The sequence below is a fragment of the Myotis yumanensis genome, unplaced genomic scaffold (assembly GCF_028538775.1).
Source record: "Myotis yumanensis isolate MYYU_CA2020_CCGP unplaced genomic scaffold, mMyoYum1.0.hap1 SCAF_23, whole genome shotgun sequence".
Classification (NCBI taxonomy): domain Eukaryota; kingdom Metazoa; phylum Chordata; class Mammalia; order Chiroptera; family Vespertilionidae; genus Myotis; species Myotis yumanensis.
The window spans coordinates 437,601-452,137 of NW_027223774.1; the positions used below are offsets into that span (position 1 = coordinate 437,601).

General features: G+C 45.7%; 1 protein-coding gene across 2 annotated transcripts in view; it reads right to left on the minus strand.

Annotated features, from left to right (window-relative positions):
• Positions 1 to 14,537, minus strand: part of LOC138999980 (zinc finger protein 418-like) — a 28,474-nt gene that overhangs the window by 5,508 nt on the left and 8,429 nt on the right. The window contains exons 3-4 of one of the 2 annotated variants that reach the window (XM_070402219.1): positions 13,612 to 13,814; positions 6,363 to 6,489 (exon numbers count right to left, since the gene is read on the minus strand). In XM_070402219.1, the coding sequence (XP_070258320.1) occupies positions 6,363 to 6,489; positions 13,612 to 13,814 (330 nt within the window). Of the gene's footprint in view, positions 1 to 6,362; positions 6,490 to 10,355; positions 13,815 to 14,537 lie in introns of those variants that run through there. The other variant, XM_070402218.1, reaches the window with a different exon arrangement.

Sequence of the window (14,537 nt, forward strand, 5' to 3'; positions counted from 1 at the left end):
TATATACATATAAAGCCCTAAATACCTATAGCATAAAACTGTCAGAACTAACAAATCAATTAGTAGAGTTGCAAGATACAAAATCAACATAGAGCCCAGCTTGTGTGGCTCAATGGTTAAGTGTTGACCTATGAACCAGGAGGTCACTGGTTTGATCATAGGCTGGGGCACATGCCCAGGTTTCAGGCTCGATCCCCAGTAGGGGGCGTACAGGAGGCAGCTGATTGATGTTTTTCTCTCATCCATGTTTCTATCTCTTCCTCTCCCTTCCTCTCTCTCTATGGTAATAAAAAAGCATATTTAAACAAACAAACAAAAATCAACAAAGAAAAATCAGTTGTGTTTCTACACACTAATAACGATATTTTTAAATAAGAAATTAAGCAAGCAATCACATAGACAAATAGCATCAAAAAACAATAAATATATACAAATTAATATAACCAAGAAGGTGAAAGATCTGGACACTGAAAACTAAAAGACATCACAAACAAATGGAAAGATATCCCATGTTCTGGATTGGAAAAATTAATATTGTTCAAATGTGCATACTACCCAATGGAAGTTATAGATTCAATCCAATTCCTATTAAAATTCAAACTAGACTTTTTCATAACAATAAAAAAAATCAAAAATTCCCATGGAACCTCAAATGACCACAATGCCAAAGCAATCTTGAGTATGATCAAGGTTAATGATACCACACTTCCTAATCTCAAAGTATGAAGCTACACTAATTAAAAAAAAGTATGATACTGACATAAAAGCAGACACAAAAAGAAATGGAATAAAGAGCTCAGCAACAGCCCTAGCCGGTTTGGCTCACTTACTATAGCCTTAGCCTGCGGACTGAAGGGTCCCAGGTTCCATTCCTGTCAAGGGCACATGCCCGGGTTGTGGGCTCAATCCCCAGTAGGGGGCGTGCACGAGGCAGCCGATCCATGATTCTCTGTCATCATTGATGTTTCTATCTCCCTCTCCCGCTCTTCTTTGAAATCAATAATAAAAAAAATTTTTTTAAAAAGGGCTCATTGCCGGAACCAGTTTGGCTCAGTGGATAGAGCATCGGCCTGCGGACTGAAAGGTCCCACGTTCGATTCCGGTCAAGGGCATGTACCTGGGTTGCGGGCACATCCCCAGTAGGAGATGTGCAGGAGGCAGCTGGTCGATGTTTCTCTCTCATGGATGTTTCTAACGCTCTATCTCTCTCCCTTCCTCTCTGTAAAAAAATCAATAAAATATATTTAAAAAATAAAATAAAATAAAATAAAATAAAATAAAATAAAAAGAGCTCATTAACTAGTCCTATGCATATGTAGTCAACTAATCCTTAACAAGGCACCAAGAACACACAGTGGGGGGTGGGGGGGAGATAGTACTTTTTTGGTTGTTAATCCTCATCTGAAGATATTTTTCCATTGATTTTTACAGAGTGGAAGGGAGGGAAGTATGGGGAGAGACAAAGGGAGAGAAACATCACTGAAAGAGATCAATTGGTTGCGTTCTGCACACATCTCAACAGGGGCAGGGGATCAAACCTCCAAACCAGGTAACTGCCCTAGAGCAGGAAGTGAACCCATCAGTACTCAGGCTGACACTCTAACCCAGTGATGGCGAACCTTTTGAGCTCGGCGTGTCAGCATTTTGAAAAACCCTAACTTAACTCTGGTGCCGTGTCACATATAGAAACTTTTTGATATTTGCAACCATAGTAAAACAAAGACTTATATTTTTGATATTTATTGTATATATTTAAATGCCATTTAACAAAGAAAAATCAACCAAAAAAATGAGTTCGCATGTCACCTCTGACACACGTGTCATAGGTTCGCCATCACTGCTCTAATTCACGAGCTACACCAGTCAGGGAAAAGTACTATTTTCAATAATATTCTGAATACTGGATACCTAATTGCAAAAATATGAAACCGGATGCCTTTCACCATTAACAATGAACTCAAAATGGATGGAAAAGCTAGCCGAAACCGGTTTGGCTCAGTGGATAGAGTGTCCGCCTGCGGACTGAAAGGTCCCAGGTTCGATTCCGGTCAGGGGCATGTACCTGGGTTGTGGGCACATCCCCAGTGGGGGCTGTGCAGGAGGCAGCTGGTCGATGTTTCTCTCTCATCGATGTTTCTAACTCTCTATCCCTCTCCCTTCCTCTCTGTAAAAAATCAATAAAAATATATTTAAAAGAAAAGCTAAATGTAACACATGAAAATGTAAAAACCCTTGGAAAAAGGGGATATTTTTTTATTATAGGCTTGGCAATGATTTTTTTGGATATGCACCGAAAGTACAGGATGCAAAGAAATCTACAGTAACCAAGTGGAATTACCTCCAACTAAAATGCTTGTGCACAGAAAGGGGAAAAAATCAACAAAACGGGAGTAAACATTTGCAAGCCATATATCTGATAAGGGGGTAGTATTTTCAAAATGTAAGGTACTCAAACGTCAAAGCAAAAGAACAATCTGATTAAAATAAGTGCAAAGGAACTCATTAAGTAGCTAACAGATCATATTTATGAAAAACTGCTCTTCCTCACGCATCATCAGGGAAGTGTAAATTCAAACAATGACATGTTGCCCCATACATGTGAGGAGGGAGATCACCAAAAAGACAAGCAGTGTTAGTGAACCTGCAGAGACTCGAACACTTGTACATTGTTGGTGGGAATATAGATTCTTTTTTTAAAAAATATATTTTTATTGACTTCAGAGAGGAAGGGAGAGGGTGAGAGACAGAAACATCAATGATGACAGAGAATCATTGATCAGCTGCCTCCTGCATGCCCCCTACTGGGGATCAAGCCTGCAGCCCAGGCATGTGCCCCTGTCCAAAACTGAACCCGGGACTTTTCAGTACACAGGCCAAAGCTCTATCCAGTGAGCCAAACCAGCTAGGGCAAGAATATAGATTCTTAAAGGCATAAAAATATGCCTTTATTTTATCTTGTGTTCTGTAAAGTTTTATTTATTTTCTGATTTTGATGCCTTTTGTTTCTTTTGCTTGCCTAAGAAAAAGAGCATAAAAATATCTCAAAAACCCTGGCTGTTTGGTTCAGTGGATAGAGCGTCAGCCTGGGGACTGACGGCTCCCAGGTTCGATTCCGGTCAAGGGCACATGCCCGGGTTGTGGGCTTGATCCCCACTAGGAGATGTGCGGGAGGCAGCCAATCAGTGATTCTCTCTCATAATTGATGTTTCTGTCTCTCTCTTCCTCTCCCTTCCTCATGAAGTCAATAAAAATATATATTTTTTAAAAAAACTCAAAAAATGCAAAGTAGAACTACTGTATAAGCCAGCAAACCTACTTCTTGGCATATACAGTGGGGCCTTGACTTACGAGTTTAATTCGTTCTAAGACCGAGCTCGTTAAGTAGCTCGTTAACTCAAATTACTCTGTCAATTCAATGCAAAAAATTGGCCAAGAGAAAGCTGGTATCTCAAAAAACTCGTTAGTCGGGACACTCATAAGTCAAGGTCCCACTGTATAGGAAGAAAATGAAATCAGAATGTGGAACACATATGTGCAATCTCATGTTCACTGCACCATTCTTATACACAATACCCAAGATATGGGAACAATGTAACCGTCCACCCATGAATAACTAAGGAAAAAAGAAACAAAAACGGATGGGAAACACACACACCCTAAAATATTATTCAGCCATTAAAAAGTAGAAGCTCATCCCAGCGCCACCAAAACAAATAAAACAAAGGAAGAAAAAAGAAATGCAGAAAGTGAATCTTGTGGGCATTATGCTACATGAAATAAGCCCGTCACAGAAAGATAAATACTATATGGTATCACTGAGGTGTGGAATCTAAACTAAAAAGTAGTTAAAACTCCTACAAACAGAATAGAATGTCAGGGCCAGGCAACCAAGGAAATGGGGAGCTATTGGCCAAAAGGTACAAACCTTCAGCTATAAGATAGGTAAGTTCTGAGAGTCTAATGTGGTGACAACTTGCAGTTAATAATCTACTTTACACTTAAAAACTTACTGGGAGAGTATATGTTAAGCATTCTTCTTTTTTTAAAAAGTTATTATATCAGGTGATGGAAATGTTCATTCACTTGACTATGGCAATTATTTCACACTCTAGACATACTCAGAATCAGCACATTGTACACGTTAAATATATACTGTTCTGCCCTGACCCGTCTCGCTCGGTTGGGTGTTGTCCCAAGCACTCAAGGGTTGCTGTTCGATTCCCCTGGTCAAGACACACACCCGGGGTTGATGGCTCCATTCTCGGGAGAGATTGTGTCGGAGGAAGCCAATCAATGTTTCCCTCTCAGATGGATATCTCTCTCTCTCCCCCTCTCCCTTCCTCTTTCTCAAAAAATCAATTAAAAGCCCTAACCGCTTTGGCTCAGTGGATAGAGCAGGGGTGGGCAAACTTTTTGTGAGTGCGTGCCAAAACCAGCAAAATCTCTGACTCAAAATTCTTCTGCGTGCCAACCCTAATTTTTTGAGAACATGTTACGCCTACTTGATATCTCTTAAGGTGTACGTATGTGAAGAGCCTTGAAGAAATAATAAAATTCATTCAAGCGACAAAAACACAGAGAGGAAGGGAGAGGGATAGAGAGTTAGAAATAATGAAAAATACATTTATTTTTTAATGTATACATGTACACTGGTAGTCCGACAGAAAACTTTATGACTCCGTTTGATATTATCAGTGGGACTTTTGCTGCTGCATCACCGATGACAGAGATTTTACATCAGGTTTATATTTCGTGACCTTCAGAGATATGCACACGCTACTACTTTCATCCGTCAGGCTACTCCTATTACGAGACTTAACAAAATTCATCACTGAGAACAAAGATTCACAAGCGTATGTGGATGAAACCAAAACACTGGCTGGATCTAGGAAGGCAGGGAGAGTTAAGGCAGAGGCATAGAAATTGCTCTTCCCCTCTCGTCAATCCATGTCTATGGTCTTTAAGATAACTTGTTATGTAAAATTATTTATTTATCTAAGATGCACCTACACTGAATTTTCTGAAAAATAAAAAAGTCGATATTAAGAAAAAAATTGTAAATGGGAGATTATAAGAGAGGGTTTCACATGCCAGCAAAAGTTACTGGTGTGCCATGTTTGGCACGCGTGCCAGGGGTTGCCCACCCCTGGGATAAAGCGTCGGCCTGCAGACTCAAGGGTCCTAGGTTCGATTCCGGCCAAGGGCATGTACCTTGGTTGCAGGCACATACCCAGTAGGGAGTGTGCAGGAGGCAGCTGATCAATGTTGCTCTCTCATTGATGTTTCTAACTCTCTATCCCTCTCCCTTCCTCTCTGTAAAAAAAAATCAATAAAGTCAATTAAAAGCCTTAAAAAATAGAATAAATAAATAACATTTTACAGATCAGCAATACTGGAACAAAAACAGAAGAAAAAAGGAAATCTCTCTTTTTTTGTTTTTTTTATTTCTTATTTCAAAATAACGTTAGGAACCGTGGAAAAGGTCTTGAAAAATAGCCCAAGGTCCAGGAAAATAGTGACCATGACCATGGCTGCAATTCCTCAAACAGGCAGGTCCTAGGAAGTGTTGGCTAAAGGAAGGGATCAAAAGAAGGACCATGGACCACTGGGCACTCCAGGTCTTACCCCCCCAGCATCCCTAGTGACTGTTCACACTCTCTGTCCCTGTGTGCACACCAATGGAAACAAAATAGTCTGAGAGGTCAGGGTCATACAAAGGCAGGGAGCTCAATCCACTTACCCGGACCAGCCTCCTGGGTCTCCTCAGACGGTAATAGGAGCAAGAAATAAAAATAGATGCTAAGCCATGGAGAAATGAGGGCTATTTGTCGTAACAGCCAGCATTAACGACCCTGACTAGTAAAGCAAACCAGTTCACCTCTTGGAGCCACAGTTTCCACAACTATAAGTAGGGATGATGTTTGGAGATTTAATGAAATAATGTATGTGGAAATATTTGGCACAGACTCAGGGCTCAACCAATGCTGGTTAAAAAGCAAAAAGAAGAAGGAAGAAGGGAGAAGGAAGGAAGGAGAAGGAAGAAGAAGAAAGGAGGAAGAAGAAGGGAGGTGGAGGGTAGGAAGAAGAGGAGGAGAAGGAGGAGGAGAGGAGGAGGAAGAGGAGGAGAAGAAGGAAAACCATTGATCTGGACACATTGCCCTGGCCATGGAGGGGGCAAGCATGGTGAACGGCATTAGGCTCACGGCATCCCGACCCTACGAGAAGAGTTCAGAGCAGCAGGTATTGGGGCTGCAGCAGAGAGAAGAGGGCAGGGCCTGGGGTCCACAGAGCAGCCTCTGGGGAAGGAGGGGGAGGCAGGGCAGAGACTAGTCCACGTCCTGGTGAGACGGTGAGAGTCTTACCCAGAGAGGATGCAAGTGCCAAGTTGTCCAGCATCACCTCGTGATACAGGCGTCTCTGAGCCTCGTCCAGGAGCCGCCACTCCTCCCGGGAGAAGTACACGGCCACGTCGTCAAAGGTCACGGGGTCCTGTCGAGATGGGGACAAAGGAAACGATACAGTTAGTCATTCTGAGACCCTCACAGTCCACCCCTCACACACCTTCCTGGCTCCTCCTCCTCCAAGGAGGCCTCCCTCCCAGGAGACACCAGGCCCTGGGGATCCTGACGTTGGCTCACTTATTAGGGTTCCATAGTGACTATGATTATCTTTTATTTTTAAAATATATTTTACTGGCCCTGACAGGTTTGGCTCTGGATAGAGCGTCGGCCTGCAGAAGGGAAGGTCCCGGGTTCGAGTCCAGTCAGGGGCATGTACCTTGGTTGCGGCTGATCGATGTTTCTCTCTCATCCATGTTTCTAGCTCTCTGTCCCTCTTCCTTCCTCTCTGTAAAAAAAATCAATAAAATATATTTAAAAAAATATATATATATATATATATAATTGATTTCAGAGAGGAAGGGAGAGGGGCTCCTATAGAAACATCCACGATGAGAGAGAACCATTGCTCGGCCGCCTCCTGCACCTGCCCAACTGGGGTTGGAGCCAGCAACCCGGGCACGTGCACTGACCAGGGATCGAACCTTCACCTCCTGGTTCATAGGTCGGAGCCCAACCCCTGAGCCACAGTGACTGTGCTTAGCCCTCAGCCAGGACAGCCGGGACACGGAGATGCCCCCCGAGCTGCGGGCCAGGCCTAGGGGCCCCCTCCCGCCTGCAAAGCAGCTCCCTGTGGACGCAGCCAGAGGGGGCGCTGCTGCACCGGGTCCCCGCACCAGGGCCTCGGCACCACCGGCTCACAGAGCCTCCCCGCGGGCACCCGGATCTGCACCCGCCGCCTATCCATCATTCCACGCGAGCGACCCATGGGGAGCCACACCCACTTCCCTGGGCGGGACGTTCCAGCCACGCCCACCACGACGCCTCTGCCGTTCGCTCCAATCGCGTGCGAGCGCGCGCTCGAGAGGCCAGCAACTAGCAAGTGCAGAGGAGACCGGAAGTCCCACCCCCAAGGACGCACGCCAGGAAAGGCCTTATCAGGATGCCAATGGCTGCGTTCGCGTGGCCTTCTGGGTAATGTAGTTCCTAGCACACTCTCCTCCGGCTACCGTCCCTGTCCCACCCCCTGGACGCACGCCAGGAAACGTCCTATAAAGAGGTCAATGGCCCGGTTCGCGTGGCCTTCTGGGTAATGTAGTTCCTAGCACTTTATTCCCCAGCCCCGCGGACTCCCTGCCCCGCGTCACAGGCACCTCCACCCTCACCCGTGTCCGTGTTCACGGCGCCCGGTGACTCACACGCTCCACACCGTCGGCCGCGACCCCCGCCCCGGGGAGCCCCCAACAAGAGCCGCCCCGAAGGAGGCGCGGAGTCCGCCCTGCGCCCTCTTTTCCGTTCCCCCATCAGGCGCCAACACCCACTTTCTATCGGGAGCGGACCTGCTGCGCCCCAGGAGCCCCGACCAGCCTCTCGGCCCTCGGCCTTCCTCGCAGACACGAGGCCGGGGATGCTGGAGGGACGGGCGCCGCCCCCCGGGGCTGCGGGGTTTGTGAGGGGGAGGCGGGTGGCCCCGGGGATACGCTCACCTCAGCCGGGCGCCTGGGCGCGGCCGCCACTGGACTCTGAGCCGGGAGCGCCGGGGTGCCGCCGGACCAGCGCCCGGTCCACGCTCGTTTACCACGCGAGCGACCCAGGCGCCTGGGGGAGCCTCACACCCACTTCTCTCGCGGAACTTTATAGCCACGCCCCCCGCGTCGTCTCTCCCGCTTGGGTCGCCGGCTACTGGCAGAGCCGGAGGAGACCGGAAGTCCCACCCCCAAGCCCCACGCAGGGAAAGGCGCCGAGGATGCCAATGGATCGGTTCGCGTGGCCTTCTGGGTAATGTAGTTCCGGGCGCACTAGAGACCTGGTGTTCTCCTAAAGCAGTGGCTCTCAACCTTCCTAATGCCGCGACCCTTTACTACAGTTCTTCAAGTCGTGGTGACCCCGGACCATAAAATTATTCTCGTTGCTACTGCATAACGGTAATTCTTTTTTCCATAAATGTAATTTTGCTACTGTAAACATTATGTAGCCCTAACAGTTTTGGCTCAGTGGATAGAGCGTCGGCCTGTGGACTGAAGGGTCCCGGGTTCGATTCAGGTCAAGGCATGTACCTGGGTTGTGGGCACATCCCCAGTGGGGGGTGTGCAGGGGGCGGCTGATCGATGTTTCTCTCTCATCGATGTTTCTCTCTATCCATCTCCCTCCTCTCTGTAAAAAAATAATATGCCTATGAACCTGCATCTAATGGTTTGATTCCCAGTAGGGGCACCTGCCCAGTTACCTGCTTCATCCCCAGTAGGGGCATGCAGGAGTCAGCTAATCAATGATTCTCTCTGGTCATTGATGTTTCTCTTTCTCTCTGCCTCTCTGAAATCAGTAAAAATATATTTAAAAAACAAACTGAAGTAGGAAATTTCGTGTAGGGGGAGGGTGTCCCCTCAGCCTGGCCTGCGCCCTTTCGCAGTCTGGGAGCCCTTGAGGGATGCCCGACTGATGGCTAAGGTCTGCTCCCATGGCTTCTGAGCTCGCCAGCTGTCAGCCCCGCTTGTGGCTGAGCGGAGCTCCCCCTGTGGGAGCACAATGACCACCAGAGTGCAGCTCCTGCATTGAGCCTCTGCCCCCTAGTGGTCAGTGCATGTCATAACGACTGGTCGGTCCAGCCACTAATGTTCTGCTGTTTGTTCAATGTGCATATTACCCTTTTATCATACAGGAGGATACTGCCCCAGCTGGTTGGGCTATGTGGGTAGAGTGTTGCCAGCAGACTGATGTGTCCTGGGTTCGATTCTGGTCAAGGGCACTTACCGCAGTTGCAAGATAGATCCTGGCCTGGGTCAGGGCACATGCGGTAGACGACAAATCGATGTGTCTCTCACATCGATGTTTCTTTCTTTCACCTGTCCCCCTCCCCGTCTCTATAAAAAAAAATCAATGGAAAAATATCCTTGGGTAAGGATTAACAACAAAAAAAGCCCGGCCAGGCCCTAACCAGTTTGGCTCAGTGGATAGAGCGTCGGCCTACAGACTCAAGCATGTACCTTGGTTGCGGGCACATCCCCAATAGGGAATGTGCAGGAGGCAGCCGATTGATGTCTCTCTCTCTCATTGATGTTTCTAACTCTCTATCTCTCTCCCTTCCTCTCTGTAAAAAATCAATAAAATATATATTTAAAAAAAGCCCGGCCAGCATGGCTCAGTGGTTGAGCATCAACCTTTGTACCAGGAGGTCACAGTTTGATTTCCCATCAAGGCCACCTACCTGGTTTGCAGGCTCAATTCCCAGTGTGGGGTGTGCAGGAGGCAGCCAATCAATGATTCTCTCTCATCAATAATGCTTCTATCTCTTCCTTCCTCTCTGAAATCCATAAAAAATACATATATAAAAAGTATCTGAGATAGTTTCCGATCTATTGATGTAAATGGTTGTATCATTCCATAGTCATTCATACCTAAAAGGAGTCCATGCATAGCTGGAAAGATTACATTGCTGATCTTCAAATGAAAGTAGCCTGAAACATTACTCTGTTATTATGTTTCATCAGGAAAAAAAGGTTCCATGTATCCCTAATCGGTTTGGCTCAGTGGATAGAGCGTCAACCTGCGGACAGAAGGGTCGCAGGTTCGATTCCAGTCAAGGGCACGTATCTTGATTGTGGGCACATCCCCAGTAGGAGGCAGCTGATCAATGTTTCTCCCTCATTGATGTTTCTAACTCTCTATCCCTCTCCCTTCCCCTCTGTAAAAAAAAAAAAATTAAAAAAATAAAATCAATAAAATATATTTTAAAAAAAACACACAAACGTTCACCCTTCACACTTGTGGAGTCAAATTATGTTTATAAATCATCCCACATAATAAACAGAACAACCAAAATGAAAGAGGACTTTCAGAGGAGGGACTTAGACAGTATTGCAGAAACCAAAGCAATGTGCAGGGGACGGTTCAGGTTGGCGACAAGGAAGTTGAAAAAAATTCATGGGAGAACTCGGCCCTCTAGCCAGGCTCATGCCATAGTCTCTGAGCCGAATGTGAACTCTGAAGACTTGAGGTTACGCCTAATTTCCTCCAATAAACGGGAGGAGAGAAGTCAGCTTCCTGGAGCACATGGGGATGGTAACTGACACAACCCGTGGAAACCAGTTGTGTGGGAGGGCGATGTGGCTTTGAGAACAGAAAACAGCAGGTTAGAAAATGCAACAGATATAAAGGGTGTCCCAAAATTCACGCAAGATTTGAATTTTGCCTGAGCATTAACAACAACAAAAAATAAAAGCCTAATTTTACTTGGTTTATTGAATCAGATTCTAATATCTGTTGCCCTTTGATTTTAATCCCTTCAATTTGATAAGCATTACCAAGTACCAGTTATGGCCCAGGAGCAGGGACAATGAAGACCAATGAAGGCCACGGCTTTGCGTATGTGCCAGCAAAGCCGTGGGGGCCATTTACCCGATGTGTGATTCCATACATAACCCTATACTATATACTTTCTGAATCAATTAGAAATTTACAGTTTTTAATTATAAACCTGTGTTTTCTATCAAAATTACTTCTTGCATGAATTTTGGGACACCCTTTACATGTTTGCAAAGTAACTACAAATTAAAGGTTATCTCTCAACTTTGATAACGAGACACAGGAGATTGAATACAGACAGATGGTTTCTCCTGGATTCTTCCAGAGTCATGAAGGAAGAAAATTTCGAATTCCCTTGCGGGTCTGAAATATTTCTCTCATGTAAACGCTACACTGTACAATAAGGTAAATCCTTTCGGAAAAGGATTTCCCACATTCCATGCAGCCCTAAGACCATTCTACTGAGTGAACTGACAGGGACAGAAAGACTGGCAAGCTATGGGTAAACGATTTTTCACATTTGCTGCAACATACAGCCTTCAACGTACGTGAACTCTCAGATAAAAACAAATACCATAGATACAGCTAAAACATTTCATACGTCCACTACACTCATGAGACCTTTCATCAACATTAAGTCTCAGGTGCTAAGAAAGGGAAGATTTACGGCTAAAGGATTTAGCATATTTTTGCAATCAAACACCTTTCTCCCGTGTGAACTATCCACTGTTAATTGGACTAGAAAGTATTTTTAAAAGATTTCCCAGGGGAGGAAAAAAAAGATGGCCCATATTCTCTACAATCCTGAGGCCTTTGTGTGAATGCGCTGGTGTTCAACAAGATGATGTCTTCGAATAAAGGATTTCCCACATTCAACGCACACATAAGGCCTTTCTCCTGTGTGAGTTCTTTGATGTCGAATGAGCGCTGAGCTACAGGGAAAAGATTTCCCGCATTCACTGCACTCAAAAGGCTTTAATCCGGTGTGAACACTCTGATGATAACGGAGGCCTGTTCCAGTCGAAAAGGATTTCTCACATTCTCTACACTGATAAGGCTTTTCTCCAGTGTGAACTCTCCAGTGTTCAATGAGGTAAGAATTTGTCCTAAAGGATTTCCCACATTCAGTACACTCATAAGGCCTTTTGCTTGTGTGAACTCTCTGATGTTTATGGAGGGCGTAATTAGTGGTAAAAGATGACCCACATACACTGCACTCATAAGGCCTTTCTCCTGTGTGAATCCTCAGGTGTGTAAGAAAGTAACATTTTTGGATGAAGGATTTGCCACATTCACTGCACTCGTAAGGCCTTTCTCCGGTATGGATTCTCTGATGATTTCTGAGGTTAAAACCGGAAGCAAAAAACTCCCCGCATTCCTTGCACTGGTGTGACCTTTCTCCGGTGTGAACTCTCTGGTGTGTAATAAGGTGATGCCTTTGGATAAAAGACTTCCCGCATTCGCTGCACTCATAAGGTCTTTCTCCGCTGTGCACTCTCTGATGATTACTAAGCTTGGAACCAGCTGAAAACGATTTCCCACACTCGCTGCACTGATGAGGCTTTACTCCAGTGTGAACTATTTGGTGTATATGAAGGTGTAGACTGAGCATAAAAGATTTCCCACATTCACGGCACTGATGAGGTCTTTCTTTTCTGTGGACTCTCTGATGATGATTGAGGATGAAAACAGATGTAAAAGCTTTCCCACACTCCCTACATTCATAAGACTGTCTTCTACTGTGAATTATCTGGTGTCGACTGAGGGAAGATTGTTGGCTAAAGGATTTCAAACATTCACTGCACTCATAAGGCCTTTCTCCTGTGTGTACTCTCTGGTGCAGAATGAGTATGGAACTACCGGCAAAGGTTCTCCTGCATTTGCTGCACCAAAAAGGCCTTTCTCCTGTGTGCACTCTCCGGTGTAGAATAAGGACTGATCTCCTGGTGAAAGATTTCCCACACTCACGGCATTCATGGGGCCTTTCTCCAGTGTGAACTCTCCAATGCAGAATGAGGTAAAATTTTCTTCTAAAGGACTCCCCACACTGCGTGCACTCGTAACGCCTTTCCCCAGAGTGAACGGTCCTTTGTCGAATGAGGATGCATCTCCGGCTAAAAGATGGTGCACATTCACGGCACAAGTCACAGTTTTCCCCAGTGTGACTTCTCCAGGGATAAATGAGCACAGATTTTGGGTGAAAGGACTTCCCACATTTGCCACACTTGTACTGCCTTGGCGCACAGTGAAATCTTCGATGCTGACTGAGGGTTGAGGCTCGCCTAAAAGACTGGCCACACTGGCCACACACACGACGCTTTCCACTTGTGGAAACTCTCTGCTGAACAACTAATGAGGACTGATCTCTGAATGTTTTCCCACGATCACGGCGCGCAACACACTGTCTTCTGGTGTGGACATCTGGGACCCGAGTGTGTGACTTTCTGGGGCTGAAGGCTTTCTTACAGTCTCCCCAGGAAAAGCGACTTTTTCTGTTTTGTACAGTTGCCCAGCACTGGGCGGTTTTGTTGGGCTCCTCTCCAGTGGGAGTCGTCTGCTGCTGGAGATGTTCTGAGGTGGACAGGAAGTCCTTCCCAACTTCATCACAGGGGAAGGGCTTCTCTGAAACATGGAATTTATCGCTCTTCACGAGCAGGGCCCTGTCCACACAGATTCCGAAGGGCTTCTTTGCCAGGTGCTGCTTCTGGTGATTTTGGAAGTTTGCACCCAAATAAAATTGTTTCCTACCTACCCCACACCTGACCAGGTTCTGGCTGTGTGGTGTTCCTTGGTGCTCAGCCAACTGGAATATGTCTCTCAAGATGGGACCACAGCTCTCACAGAAGTGGGTCTTCAGGGAAGACACAGCCACCTTGGAGGGGCTGGATGGTGATCCTCCCACAGAAACACTCTGTTCACAGGGAGCGTCTGCATCCTCTGATCCACAGCAGGGACCTGAACACAAATAAATGGCTGGTGAAGTACACGTTGACTAATAGAATAGCGCCATGCAGGGGGATGGGAGCACCGGGGAGAGGGTCAAAGGGGGAGGGGAGGAGAAAGATGTAATACATCAAACAATAAAAAATTGAAATTAAAAAAAATAAGACAATGCTATCATAAGTGTGTATCTGTCATATCTAGGAATGAGTTTATGTGATGCTTTCCAATGAAGGGAATCAAAATCTGTTTGGGAATGTGGCTATGGGATGACTATAGCTTTTTCTTTAAAAATATATTTTATTGATTTTTTACAGAGAGGAAGGGAGAGGAATAGAGAGTTAGAAACATTGATGAGAGAGAAACACCGATCAGCTGTCTCCTGCACACCCTCCACTGGGGATGTGCCTGCAACCAAGGCACATGCCCTTGACCAGAATCAAACCTGGGAGTCTTCAGTCCACAGACTGATGCTCTATCCATTGAGCCAAACCGGTTAGGGCCAGAAACTTTTTCTTAAATGAATAAAAAATAAATTATTTTTTGGACCTGAAGAATACAAAGAATAAACTGAAAAATGCAACAGAGAACTTCAAAGGCAGTTAATGAAGCAGGAGAAAAACTTGTGATCTAGCATCAGGTCATTTCAAATATTTCAGTCAGAGGAGAACACAGACTGGAAAATGCCTAGTAACTGATGTGATGCCATCAAGGGAATTAATATTTGCAATATGGTGA